Genomic DNA, 15,166 nt, shown 5'->3' on the forward strand with positions numbered 1-15,166 from the left:
GAAATTATGCTGACCTCTTCCATACCACGCCTGTGCACTGCAAACAAATGTAATTACAGTTGCTGCCGTCTCTATTGATTTATGCTCAGAAGCTGCAGCAACAGTGTGCAGGAAGTGAGATTATAGAAGAGAACATGAAAGAGTCAGAAAGAATTCACACAGGTATGGTAGGACATGAGCCAGGTGGTGAGACTTTAGACAGTTGAGTTAGGGACAGATGAAAGTAAGCTACACTTGCTGACAATATTGTCATCCTCTTCCTTTCACTTATTCTACACTTTAAAAAGTGTTCAGCTGTAAACAAACAGTTGGCTTGTTTGTAGTGCCCAACAAGCAGTTAGGCACTGCTTGTACTTGGAGGCACCCCCCACAGAACTTTGTTAGAGGTTATGGACCGTGTCTGAAGGGCTTAAGTACTAAAACTTAATGTTAATGGGCATTGTGAAGATGTTTCCATGGACAAATTATTTAGCAGTTGTCCCCTGTTTCCTGACTTTTTCTTACATTAAAAAGAAGAAATACCTAGTTATAGAGAAAAGCCTTATGTATTAAATGAAGAATGTTTCAATCTGAAGATTTGAATGCTTTGATTTTCTTTGGGTTACTTTTTTCTTTCAAATTTTATTTATATTGTACTTTGTTGCAACCTTACATGTACCATTTTATAGCCGTAGGCACTCACAACATGTATATGCATATGCACTGTGTAATAAGGACTTATCTGTATTCTGTATGATATCTTCAGTCCACAGTGAGCTGTGTGCTCTGGCTTGGCTGCATGGTGTATCATATCGGATGTATGCGGTTGACCCTTGTACAGTACACCATGCCTTCTGCATTTACAGCTGGCTTTCTGGTTACTTTCATTTAGTGGAGAGAAATCTAAAGCATTACGTGTATTTCACTGAATATTGTTAGGCTGATTTAAATCATTAATGATTCGTAGCAGTGGTAAGCCACCTGTTCCCTCATCTAATTTAGTCCAAAGTTACTTCTCTGGAAAATGAAATCACAAACCCTGTGTGTGAATTATAAGCACTTTCACGAACGTGGGTGGTATTTGGTTCAAAATAATTTCTTGTAGATCTAACTGCTTGTGAGTTTTCAAGTGTTTTTATGGAGTTTGATTGCTTTACTAAAGCCACTTGAAAGTTTGAAGGCATATTCTTGTGATTAGAGAAAAAGAAACCAAACCCTCCTAGAGCAATTATTCCTACACTGTGTTTTATTTAACCTGTACAATTATAGCAGCCTAAGAGGATTCCCCCAGGGCAGGTTCACACTAACCACTATGAAGGCTTCAGACTCCTGCCTGTACAACGTGCTGTGAGTGGAACTGGGCAGAGTTTAGCTGTGTCAGGAAAACAGTCCCAGTATGCAGTGCTAGGTGAGCGTAATTTAAACCAGACTGTGAAAACACCCTGAATAAATCTAGAGGCTTTGTAATAACACAGAGGGGGTCAGCAGAGACACCTTAATTTCTCTTCCTGATGGACTATTAGGAGCTCAACATAGAATATACGATCAAGCATCCTTAAACTCAAGGGGCCTTGAATTCTATGAACTTAGAAATCCTTTCAGAATAAGCATACTTATAAAAACTGCTATAGCCAGCTATTCTTAGAAACAGATGAAGGGATTATCAGTATTTTAAGGTTCTTGGCAAGAATCTTTGAAAGAAACTAAGCTGATGGTTGAGCTGTTGGTGCTGAAGGGCATTATAAATACATCAATAACTTGACTTAGCAGAAAGATTGTATATTCTAAGGTGCAAGAAACAGATGGTTTATTTCTCATGTGTAGAGTCTAAGAACACAAAGTACCAGCAAATTGTTGCAGGACAGGTGAGGGAAAATATGGCTAAACCCTCCTTTGTTTCTCAGAGTCAAAATTTACAAGTGTAACTCTTATCTACATGTAAGTGTAATTTGGAGCAGCCTGAAAGCTGTTCTCAGTCATGCTGGCTGAAAGTAGCAGTGCAGGAACTAGCATACTATCACCAGAGGCTTCCCCTGTACTTTTTGAGATTCAGTAGTCTTAATTTTCATACTGCTGTGTCACACTCATGCAAAGCCTCTGCTTCTGACTCCTAAAAATGTCATCCCTTTATTGAACTGTATGTGCAGAAGTTGTGTTAACCTTAAATAAAACAAAAATCCCATTAGCTTTGTTAAAAAAAAAGAGATTCACTATCTAAATAAAGCACCCTCTTTCCTGCCAGCTAATACTGTTGACAAAAAGTGTCAGCAACTGCTATATGAAATCGTACAGTATTATTTTTTAAGGTTCATTATTTCTGGCATTCTCACAGTGTACATAATTTTTGATTCTTTACTTACTTCACTGCAGACAGAAAATAAGGAACAGGCAATTACCGTTTGTAATTTATGCCCTGCTGTTCATGTAGCTGTGGATGTAGCACTTAAACCTTTTTCAGTGCTGCTTAGTAACAAGCCTTTCAGATGAAAAATAGACATGCCCACATTGAATACAAATTTACTTTCTAGATTGAGCAGTGCTATTCCCATTGAAGGGGGAGATTGTGCCTACAACCCAAGGAATCTGTTGAAGATATGCTGCTTATGTCCCTTTGCTCTCCGTGGGGAAAAGACTGGAGGGGGTGTATAAGCCTTGTTGAAAAGGTTTGGGAAGGTACGTATGTATCATACATACGTACATATGCAAAAACTTCATTCTTTGCCTCCCCTGTGTTTGTACTATTTGTTTTGGGGGAAGGAACTATATTAAGAATTATATAGTTCAAACTAGACCTAGAGAACTATATCAGTTCTAATTCTGGTGTATCCCTGGGTAAACGAGTCATACAAGAAGTTGCAAAACTAACAGGTCTTTCTGTAAGACATGAAAGTACACGTAAAGCTATTGAGACTGGGGGAAATATGCGTGTGTTAACTAGTGAACTACAATAGCGGTTGGATTTGCAATCTAGAATTTGACAAATTAGGAAATAGATAAAGGGTACTGCGTCTTCTCTATTGTCACAAGTACCGCATCATGCTACTGTGAAGTGCTTCATGTTGAACTCCATCAGGACAGCCACTCCAGCCCTCAGTTTTTAGGAAAGTTGTGGGGTTTTATGATGATTGAGAATCTTTGTGTAAATTCCAGTGCTACTTCTTGGTTTATGTGCCAAGTCTCATTGCTTGATGCAAGCACTGAGGGCACTCACATTGTTCAGTCAATGTAGGAAGGAAGTGCTCTATTATTAGGTGAGAAGTATTGTCTTCCAAGTAACACATCAATAAGTATTTAATATGTGTGCACTCCTAATTATAGAATGATGAAAAAGGCAAGTAACTCTTCCTTTTAACCACTCCTTGGGACTAATTTATTCCTAATCTGAGATCTGAAATATCTGTGATTTCTGGACTTTTTGGTACCATCCCAGTTATAAATGACTGATCTCTTCAAAGCTTCTCTTTTTTTGTTACAGGCTATCTTGTACCCCTCAATCTCGTACATTTTGTTTCCTTTCACCAGTGCTGTTAACTGAGCTGTTGCAGAGGTGAGGTCTTGTCCCTAACAGCTATTGTAATTAGCAGTTATTTGCTTTTTGCCTTTGTTATTGATGAGGGCCTTGAGGTATGTAGGATGGATTCTTTGAGTGATTTAATGGTCAGTAAACTATGAATTACACTGTGCAAGAGAATAGAATAATAAATAAAAATGTTGCTTTTTATTTTTAGTGCTTGTTTACTTTGCCAAATCAGAAGTGTTCCTGAATGCAGTTCTTTTTCTCTAGCATTATGCACAATCCCATGGGACTATCACCAAGCCGAAGCTGTCCATTGCTAGCTTTAAATACTAAAGGTACCTTGGTTGCACCACTAATAGTGTTCATGCTGACAGTGTTGATTTTGTGCTGTTTTTTTCCAAGGACTGCTTGCCAGAGGCTTCCAAATAAAAAATAAACATATTTATCATTTTCTTTGGTAACCTAAGTTCTAAAGGTGTAACTCTTATCTGAGTATGAAGAGGAACAGTCATCAAACAGTAATCAACTGGTTTTCCTCTTCGTTTTTTTCCTTTTGTGTGTTTTGTGTATATATTGTTGATGATGCAGATAGAGACGTTGTGCAATTTAGCTGGAGCAACTGATTAAGCCTTTATCAGTACAGGGAGACAGTCAGGTATTGTATCTCTTCAAGAAGAAAAGTTTGGCTTGAGCTGGTGGCTTAAATACATCTCTGAGGCAGGGGGTACCAAGATAGAAGAGCTAGGATTTCACTGGTGAGTGAAACAGATCACATGAGGCTTCTGACACTCTCTATATGGCATGCTGGAAGCAAGCATGCCAGCAGCCACCGAGTTGATAGTATCAGCTTTGGCTGTGGAAGTGCCGCAGACTGATATGTGAGTAGGGGGTGAGCAGCTCTAGCAGGCAGTGGTGTTAGTAAAAAGCTTGCTATACCTCTGAAAACTGCTAATAGTGGCTGTTTATCTTCAGCCTTGAGGAACCACAAGCAGCAGAACTGAAAATGCCGAAGGATTATAATGTTTTTCAAATGCTGATTGCAGCAATTTGCTGCTTTTATCATCGTAAGTCTATTATCAGAGTCAAGGTAGGTGCCCTTTTTTGATAGCACTAAATAAACAGTGTGCTTGTCAGTAATGCTTTTAGGTTTTGTTCAGAAGTGTTTGTTTTTATATGATGGTAGGGTACAGTGTGTTTTCTTTCTAAAGAACACCTCATTTCAGATCGAAGCTCAAACAACTCTGTTTTATGAGCCTGAAGCTGACTGTATGTTTAGGCACTGAGTGCAAAATGCCCTGGTTTGGAACTTGCTGAAGAGCATTTTAGCAAATCTTCAAGTTTTTAGACTATAAATGGTCAGGCCATTTGGTTCCCTAACTTTTTCATCTACTTGCTGAAAATATAGCAAGTTGTGCTCAGAAGCTCAGGGGTTTTAAGAACTTAAGACAATTTTAGACTTGTCCTTACATTTTTGAACTTATAAAATTACAAAATACACACAATTATATACTCATAGAATGGTTTAGGTTGGAAGGAGCCTTTAAAGATCCTCTAGTCCAACCTTCCTGCCATAGGCAGGGGCATCTTTCACTTTATACAAAAATGCCCTGTATGCCCTAAATACAAAGAAAAAGCCTTTATAAACATTTTGAGCCACACTTACAGAATTGTCTAAGTGAATTGGGAATTGAATTGGGGTACCTAAATAGTAGGTGGGGTACCTAAATAGTTCTGAGGATCTGTGAGGTGCACCTAAGCTTTGCTATCTTTTTATTGAAGATGTATGCTTGAATTACTCCTTGAATAACATAGCATCAGCTCTGTAAATCACTGTGTAATGTGTATAGATTTTTGTGGAGTGCTTCCAATGAGGAAGGATGTGAAGGTTGCTATCTTCTGGCCTGTCAGCTTTTTAACTTTGATGGAGGCACTTAAAAGTGGGGAAGAGCTGCCCCCCTTCTCCCTCCTCCAGTGATTTAAACTTTTAACTGTCCATTTCTGAAAGTGGGGTGTGGGGCTCAGTCTTTTGGGCACACTGACCCTGATCAGACTGTTTTTTTTCTCACTGGGACAAATGTCAGAAGTTATCATCAGAATGGAGCTAAACCTGCTCTTCTGTTACTGTAACTAATTTTCATTTTCATTGTGATTGTAGAGATAAGGCTTAACTCTTCTGTTCTAAAACTTTTGAAATTGCCTCGGGTTTTATTGTTGGCTGTCAGAACAGTTATAAAACTGTTGTTCTTGACCATGCATGCCCTTTGTTTGACTTGGCATGAATTTCTAATACTTAAAATAACAGTGGTGTTGTCATGGCAACTTTCCATTTAGTCTAATACATACAGTCCCTAGAGAAACTGAAACATTAATAGTGTTTGGTGTATGGAAGGTAAAAAATAAATCCTTTTATGTAGAAACAAATTACAGCTGAGCTCTTTCAAAAATGAGGTTCTATTTAAAGAGATTTGCAGCATTTAAAATAGATTTGAATGCATGCTTTCCAGCATGCAGATTTAGCATTAGTTGACTCTGATGAACTGCTATTTTAAGATGTTCTGATGGTAGGAAATGGGGGTGCGTTTGCTTAAGAGAAAGTGGCTGTAGGTATGCAAACAGCTAGTGGCCAAATCAAGTAAGGTCTGCACCTTGGGGCCAAATTATGTACTTTCTATATATGTCAAAGTGCCTAGGATGGTCTGAACACCTGACCTAAGGTGGCTTCTTACTTAATTCATGAAAACATAGCACCTCAAGCAAAATGAGATGAATTTTTAGGTTTTGTAGTAATTATAATTGTAATGAAATACCAAATTGATCCATAACTGAGCTGATGAAGTCTTCAGCTACCCCTGAGAGATTTAGATTCTTGCTGGATTCAGCTGTAATTATGTTGTCTGATTTAATGGGAAACAGTATGTGGCCAAGCTCAGAGATGCCTTCTTGTGTCCTGTCAAAACACAGGAAACAGTACAGCACTTGAATACTCGCGTTTTGCTGTATTTAATTTTAGTGTGTGAAATCGGGATCCCAATAACAGATGTTTTGTTTGTTTTCTCATCTTAATAGAAAATATAATGATCAGTGCAGAATATCCGAACATGGGTCTATTCATTCTTCGGTCATGATGCATCAGTACTTCTGACAATCCCATTTGGTATTCATAGCTGCTTATAGCTAAGGTCAGCTTCTACATTTGAGAAAAATGAAGGGAAACTTCAAGACAAGGGGTTCATGTTTGATTCAAAAGGAAAAAAAGTTGAGAGAATTCTGAATTATGACTTAATGCCACGTCCAAGACAAAATATTGTTCTTCATTTTTTGCATTTTTGGGAAGAATTAAGACCAAATCAGTGATAAATGATGACTTAAAAAATGAAGAGGTCTAAATTTATAAAGTTAACTTAGCCAGAAGACAGGGTCTTTTAGTTGTAACTAGTATAGTTGTCATGATTGGAGGGAAGACCTTGAAGTTCAAGTATTTTCATTCTTAGCTCTCTGCCATGATTCACCCTCAGATGAAGCTGTGCAAAAGGGGAAAGCCACTCAAATTATCAGGTCTGTCAAGTTTCAAAACTTCCAGCACATTGATCTAGCTCATTACTGAGTAATGTACTAATGCTATGAATGTGGCATGCGTAAGAAGCCTTTTATAAGTAGCTACTTATTGCAAGTGCCATCTTTTATCTTGGATGAATTGCAAATACTTTTTATAGATAGTAGATCTCAATTAATATTTCTTCAGTATGTGATGATCTAAATCTGTTTTGCTGGCATCCTCAGGCTTCATGTATCCAGTTTCAGCATGTACGTGGAGGCAGTTGGATTTGATAACATGAGTATAAGTCATCACCACCCAGCATTATGGGTCTGCCTTTTCGATGTTAGATGTGGCGGTGCTGGGGAGGGCCAAAATGACAGGCAGAGATTGACTTACCAAAATGATGTAAAATTTTGTCTAGCTCCCTGAACTTTGATCCCCTGTTGCCTTCCTGCTGAGTTTGGGGTTTAATGAGTCTGATATTATGTAATTGTTTTTCAGTTTCCCATGGTAATTTTAGACAGTTTATTAAACTTTCACCCCAGTGTACTGTCTATCTTAAATATATAGATAGCACAAGGACCACTGGTACTCTGTAAGTGATTCCTGTTCTGTGGGAATGGGAGCGTTGCCCAGTAGGTACTTACACATTTAACTTCTTGGTAATACCTTTCATTTAGGTATTTCTCAGATTAAAAAAAAACACAACACTACACAGCTTCTAAGATCCTTTTGATTTGGTAGTCAAAATCCCCAGAGTCACTGAGTGAGGAGATTAGGAGTTGGCTGACTCAAACTTGGGATTTCTCAGGATCCGTATTCTAGAAATGAGGCTGTCCTCCTAGCTCTGGATGTGGTCCTCTAGAAAGTTAAGGGTTTGTTATCAGTGTAGTGTTGTAGTGGAAAGTGGATGCAGAGTGCACTAGAATTAAGTGTTCCCATCACCTTCAGCTAACATTAGGCTGAAGTTGGTATTAGAAGCCTTTATTTTCCTCCTCCCAAACATCTCGCTAGTTAATAAAAAAAATGGCAGCTTTTCTGTGAATGTCAGGCAGACTGAGAACGTGCCCATGATGGAGTGTATTTGATTTGAAAGAGCTGTCACAGTCATGATGGAAGTTTTCATGGTGATTTGTTATCTTTTCATCAGTGATCTCAAAAGTTGTCACCTGTTGTCTAAACAAGCACACAGAAATCTTGTGGCTTCAAAATTACTATCCTCCTATGTTAATTAATCTCTCGGAGTGGTTCAAGATTTCTCTCCAGTATCTTGGGCATAGTGAAAGTTTTTATAGATGTTCTATGTCTCAAACAACAATTAGTGATAAAGAAAACTAAAATCCCACAGAAGCTGGCTGTCCTCTATGCAAAGAGACTTTTAACACCCATTTTGTACCTCCCATTACTTAATATAGCACTTGTTACAGTCCTGTGTGAACTCTGTGTGCTCTGGAAGATGAAGAAAAACTGTACCTGTGAAGAACATTGCCACAGTTGTTCAAAATTTCCAAGTTAATTAGAAATTGGTTTCCTAAATTTAGAAATTCCCTTTTCCCTGTTAGTTCTTTCTGGAAAAAAAAAAAATAATCAAAAATAACTTTGTCCATGTGCTCTTGGTCAATGATACTAGTTTAGTGTACAGGAGAAAGTAAAGGCCAACAAGAATGTACTCTGCTTGCTCATGGGTATTGTTTAAATGCGTGGTGCAAGTCTGTTGGTCTTGGTGGCTGATGAGTGGAGTTATAAGTGAAATCAAATATGTTGTACTTGTTAAAATTAAAACATATTATGAATTGATGTGACTATATTTAAAAAAAATACTTGTAGTGCCAGTCAGTTATTCTGATCAGGATCACAAGAGTGGAGGGTTAGAGACTTAAGGGATCTGTGCAGCCAGTGAAGTATATCTTGATCCAGAATTGGAACTTTGACAAGAGATTGTTCATTTTCTATGTGAACAAATTGATTGCTCTCTAGAGCAATAATAATAATAAATAGAAAAATTTAATTCCTTTTTTACTTTTCCAGATGATTTTAGTGTCCAGTGTCTGTGCATCTATCCCTTTCTTCCTTGTTTCACATCTTTGTGTTCCCTCTTGGTATTTCCTGCCCCTGCCTCAGCACCTCCTTCATATTTTTCTGTTGATTGATCTTGCTGTTAAATTATCCACTTGACTAAAAGCTATGCAAATCTTGCAAAATTTAAGGTTTTAATGAATCACAAACTATTACCCATCTCCATTTATTTGGAGACTCTGTAGGACCTAGGGATTTTACAAGTTCAGGAAGTGGTAGTTCAGAGTTCGTGCTGTATTTAAGCAAACAGCAGGCCTCTAGTTTTTGAGAAAAGACAGATTTGGGAGAAAGGTGTAATAGACTTGGTTTAGGTAGATAAAGTGCATTTATTGTAAGTTTAAGAAAGGCACTGGCTTATTTCCTCAATCAGATCACGCTTCAGTTTTCATAGAGCTGTTCTTATCTATCCCTAATAATTACCTCCTTTTTCTTTTTTTCTTGAATTCTTCAAGGCAGTGTGAGCTCAGGTGGCTCCAGGACTGCCTGTTGCGCCAATTTAAATATCAGCTGGCAGAGCTGTGCAAAGCACCAGGGAATAATAGAGATTGGATGGAAATGGTGGCCACCTTTAGTTGTGTGCCTGTAACAGTCCTTGGCTGCCCTTGAAGTACATAGTACTTTGCCAGAAGGATAGGAAGAGATGTGATGGGAAATTGCATGTTATCAGAACTGAAGGAGCTGATCTAACATGACAGATTTTGGACCACTTCCAAGCTGTGTCCATAAAGTAAAAGTCTCTTCCTCATAAATCAAGCTGTTTAAAAAAAAAAACAACACAACCAACCAACAAGAAAATCCAACCAACCAAAATCCCCACTTAATCACCTTAGAGAGGAATTAATAACAGTAGAAGTAAGCCTCCATAGAAACCTGTGTGATTCTCATCTCCGCTGTTTTGATGCCCTATTGGTACATGTACTTCACTGGAGTTGTTGGAGATACAAACTGAGGAAAGAATCCACTGCCAGTAGGCAACAAAAGTAACTGTGGGACTTTTATTTTGCTTATCACCAACCTCAAACAGTAGATTATTCAGCACAATTAAAAATTACTGTAATGTGAGAAATTCAGCCTGGATGGTTGACACAAGAGCTTGCTACAGTGAGTTTCCTTTGAAGGGTGCCAATCTATCAAATGAAAGTAACTCCTTGGATACACGAACAACAGTTTATTGTGAGAAATTACCATTAACGTGTTCACAAGTTTCACAACAACAGCATATTGTGGTAGATCAATGCCTGTTTAAGTTTACCTAACTAAGATCATATTTTGGTGTTAGATTTACTTAAACTTTGATACTTTCTATTTTTTTTGTATGCTAGAGTAACATTTGCCTGCAAAAAAAATGTAAAATAGTACATGACATCGAGGGTAGTTTGTTACATCAGTAAGGAAAATCTGCTTTTAGTTTAATGCCCTGAAATAGATATCCTGTGTGAAATATAATAAATCTGCATAACATTTATTGAAAACACTAAATTTACTGACTGGAAATCCCCCCCCCACCCCGAACTCTTAGCTTTCTGTTCTCCATTGGGTGTGTAGGTAAGTTTGAGGGCTTCTGCTGGAGGTTGATAATACTTTGTTGCTCAGTAGTTTTGTATTTTTCTTTTAAAGACCTGTTCACAAAAAGCTCAGCATGCAGGAATATCTTAAAATAGCACCAGGACTGGAAACAATGCAACTAAAATGTGAACAAACAGTTCTGGAAAGCACATACTTAGGGAGAGTTCTTTGTAAGTCAGGAAAAGCATCTGTATTGGGAAAGAGTTCTGTTGACGTGATTTGCTTTTATATTCCAGGGATCTCTGACAGGGTTGCTACTATTTGGAAATCTTTTGAAAGAGTTTAAACTGGAAGCTTCCCTGTGTTGCTTCCACCATGTTTTGCTGCAGAATATACTGAAGTCTTTTAATTTTTGCCCTAGACCTGTTTTTACTTTCATTTTTTACCATCCACTTCGCAATCTAGCTGTAAATTCAGGTTTCTTTTTGTCATTGGATAGGAGTCAAGATGGCATCTTAAAAAAAAAAAAGAGGACTTACTAGTAAATGGAGGTTTGTCACTATGAAGTTAGTGCCAATTTACAGCATACCATTACTGCCCATTAGCTTTTGGGTGCTCTTTGGAAATGAGGCTGAAGTATCTGCATCATGTTGTGTAGAATAGGTCACCTTTTCTATTAAAAGAAAGCCCATTGCCATAGCTAATGTTGTAGGTTTACACTCTTCTTTATTTACAGACTAACATGCTTGTGAGTCTGTGCCAGGAATGATTTTTGAGAGTTCACTTGCATGACGTGGATATGAGCATATACAGAGATTCTTGCAGGACCTTGAGCCTCAGGTACAGTGTTTAGCATAGAAAGGGTTAGGCTGATATGATTACAGTCAGATCATTGGTAACACTTCTCCTTTAAGGGGCAGGGTTTATATGAGGAATTGGCCTCAACCAACAAAAAATTGTCCAGGAAGACATGCTATTACTAAACTTGCTTACTTAGGCAGCTTCCCCCACCATGTATTTTGGGATTTGTGCTAGCCACAGGAGTTCTTCCACTAAGTTCAGAGTTGCATAAGGGTTATTTAAGCATGTTTGCTTCATCTCAGGAGATATCTGACCTTTGGCAATCAGAGTACGCTCAGTGTGGTAGACCATGGTGGAGAGGATTTTTAACACACCAATAATCATGAATGTTAACCATTTGTTTGGTTTGGATTCCTTAAATGTTTTTCTTGTTGTGTTGCTTGATGTACTTCAAGTGCAGTATGTGTCTCATTACATTATTTGAGTAGTGAAAAACCTATTGAACAACCAGAAGCAGTTCTAGATTTCTCTGCTGTATTCATAATTCATGTGCATCTGTAACTTGATCATCCTGGGGTTTTAAGATAATCTGTGTCAGTACAATGGATGAAATTGGCCCATGCACAAAGATGTATGGCTCTTTTTGTTGACTAAGAGTCTAGCTCTCCTAAGCAAATTCAGGTATTTCATTTGTGTACTGCAGTCTGTTCCATTTACAGTAGCTTTGCCTACCACTGAGGTGCAGTGGTATGCTTTTGGAATGATGGTAACAACCTGTACAGTAGTTTTCTGTGTTTCAAGATCTCTATTCAGTCAAAAGCATCTTTCAAAAATGTAAGTACAATTTATTACAATTAAAGTAGCAGTTCCTTTCAGAAGATCAACAAAATACACAGCTATGAATGTTAGAGATTTGTATGCCATTAAAACCAAATGCTGTGATTTAGATTGGAGGGGGTACTATAAAATTTCTCCAGCCATTTACTTCCTTGTGTGGTCAGGGCAAAGGTGCTCTTGAAAAATCTATCCTCAGTGTTTGTGTTCTTCACTCTACCTACCGTTTATGCAAATGCTGTAATACTTGTTACCATCCTCTAAGATGTAGTAGTAAAATAGGTAACTGTTAATCCTGGAATCAGTGTCGGTCAGCTTTAACTGGTACCTAGCAATTGGAGCTGGGAAATGAAGGCAGCGAGTATGTGCTGCTAGTCCTTTAGCTATGTTAGTGTGATGGGTCACAGAGGTGTGGGGTGGAGGGGGATGTTAGGGTTAGGCTCGGGGAAGTTGGTGAAAGACCTTGACCGTACAAAAGCACAAAGGATTTACTCCTTGTTGAAAGTGCTTGTCTGTTTTGAACCACATTTGTATGGATACATACCACCCTGTTGCGGTTCACACAAGCAGAACTGAGGTGATAAGTGATTCTTTACCAGGTGGTTTTTACCTTTTGCCTTTGCTAAACTATGCTAATTTGTGTTTGTCTAAGAAAAACCTTAGTTTTCTCTGAGAAAAGTAGAGAGCAGAGGAGAATTTATCTCAGAATTTTTCTGGGCTCCCAGCATGTTTAAATAGTCTTGGCAGCAGAATGCCTCTTCTGGCATTATTCCACCAGAAATCTGCTGTCTAGTAATCTGTTGTAATTCAGTCTGCTTGAAATCACAGGGAGGATTGTTGAAACAAGTGCTAAATGTATGCCACCTGCTCCCACGGTTAGGTGTTGTGAATGCTCGGTATGAAAAAGGAAATGCTATAGAGAGCAAGGCTCATAGAGAGGATAGGATTGGTGGGCAAGCATTACCAGTTCATGTTTGAATAATGCATGGGTTGCATATTTACATCAGTGTGTCAGTGAAGGGAACCTGTGGGTTTTGGCTCATGTTCAGAGCTAAAGGAAAAATAAAATCCATAACACAATGAAGCAAAATCTTGCATTTTAGTCTGTACTCCAGCTGGAGGCCTCTCTCTCGCATCTCACTCCTTCCCTGTACTTTCTTTGGAGAGAGGGTATACTTTGATTCTTTGATCACTGTAGAATATTTTACATTGAATACATAGAATTCAATACAGTACAATATATAGAATATCCTGCAATGAATCTCTTGAGTATTTTAGGCTTTGGAAGCTCTTCAGCACCAGTAAGAATGCACTGGAGTCCCCAGCCCTTGGGGGATGTAAGGAAGTCCAAAGAACTTCCCTCCACTGAGGGAAGCTTATGAAAGTATATGACAACTCTCTAGAGAAGATTCTGCACTTTACTTTGTTGGCCACACTGCATCCACAAGAAAGACTTGGGAGCCAGGGTGGTCCAGCATGGAAGCTGTACCCTAAGAAGAGGCAAAGCTGGGAACTGTCCAGATAATTTTATAGTAGTTGTGTAGTGGTGGTGGAGATATCTCTAAGCAGTTCTCATGTGTTTTGTGCTATGGGGCACCAGGACCTTTTCCCCTTAAGAAGGGAACATCATGGGCATGCAGATTTAATGACCATTAAAAGTAAGCCCTTTAAGGTTGAAAATTTACTTTGTCAAACTGAATTTAGTGCAACAGAAATATTTATGACCAGCCTGTCTCAATGCATTTGAAATGTTCTTAATTGGATGGGGGAGAAAGAATCTGAATTGAAAATGGAAGTTTAAGTAGGAGGAAGAATATTGGAGCAGAGCATTTTGGTTCAGATCTGTTTTTGTGGGTATAGTTAGAATTATTGTTGGGAAGAGGAAGTCAGAGGAAGCCTTTGTAGGTGTGTCACTGTTAGTCTGATGTACAGACAGAACTCTGTGCTCTGTTCTGTGCAGTGTATAACAATCACACATTATCTCACCGAATGCTGGATTTTACAAACGCAGAGAGTGAAGCCAAGCCAGGCTGCTGAAAGCAGCACCTGCATTCCAGTGGCTGGTGCAGATCATGTGATGGAAGTTAGAACCCAGGTAAAATGTTAATCACTAAACTTGGCACACTTGTAGCTTTTAATCTTTTATTACAGTTTTCTAGGGAGAGGCAGGTTATGGACAACAGCCCAGAAAAGCTGAAGAAAGAGTTAGAGGAAGAACTGCAGCTGAGTAGTGAAGACTTGCGTAGCCATGCTTGGTACCATGGACGTATTCCTTGGCAGGTACGTACGTGGTCATTGCATTGCCAAACATGCTTTGAACTTTTGTAGGCAAGCAGAATTGTACTTAAGTACTATACACATCTCTGATATCTTCATTAATTTAATAGAAACATAATGCTTGTTTGTGTGAAAGCTATGGTATTTATCACAGCTTGGTAATAAAATGAGGCTGGGAAAAGATTCAGGGCAGACAACAGTGGATAACACAGATATTTCATGATTTGCGTGAATAAAGGTAGAAATGGAATTTAAGCTTTATATGAGAATACTATTTCCACATATTGTTCGGGCAACACGGACATTAATTTGGTTCAGTATTCTTAACCAAAGCTAAGGTGTTCTTGTGTATTTTCTTTCTTGCACCTGGAATTTGGGGGAGGGGAAAAAAGTCCCACAACAAAATCTATGCAATAACTTGATGTTAATCCTTACAAACATCTTTGAAATGTGTTAAAGCTGTGGCTGCGTTGGAGTTTCGGTTCCCAGAGCGCCTGGAGCTCCCCCTGCGGGGCTCCCGACTCTGGCCGGAGCTGCAAGCTGCATTTCCCCTCGGTAAGGAGAGCCCGCACAGCACCCACATACGCTGCACCCAAGATTAACTGTTAGATGCAGAGTTTATCACATGACAGGACTAA

The 15,166-nt window shown here is 38.7% G+C and overlaps 1 protein-coding gene across 3 annotated transcripts in view; it reads left to right on the top strand.

Moving 5' to 3' along the window:
- The window catches only part of BCAR3 (BCAR3 adaptor protein, NSP family member), a 91,204-nt gene that overhangs the window by 64,664 nt on the left and 11,374 nt on the right, over nt 1-15,166 (top strand). For 2 of the 3 annotated variants that reach the window (XM_061465490.1, XM_061465488.1), the window contains exon 4: nt 14,403-14,531. In XM_061465490.1, coding sequence (XP_061321474.1) covers nt 14,403-14,531 — 129 coding nt within the window. Of the gene's footprint in view, nt 1-4,356; nt 4,584-14,402; nt 14,532-15,166 lie in introns of those variants that run through there. The other variant, XM_061465489.1, reaches the window with a different exon arrangement.

This window comes from Pezoporus flaviventris, unplaced genomic scaffold (assembly GCF_033815535.1).
Source record: "Pezoporus flaviventris isolate CSIRO_AGI_PZ_B2104156 unplaced genomic scaffold, CSIRO_AGI_Pfla_v1 ptg000040l, whole genome shotgun sequence".
Classification (NCBI taxonomy): Eukaryota; Metazoa; Chordata; class Aves; order Psittaciformes; family Psittacidae; genus Pezoporus; species Pezoporus flaviventris.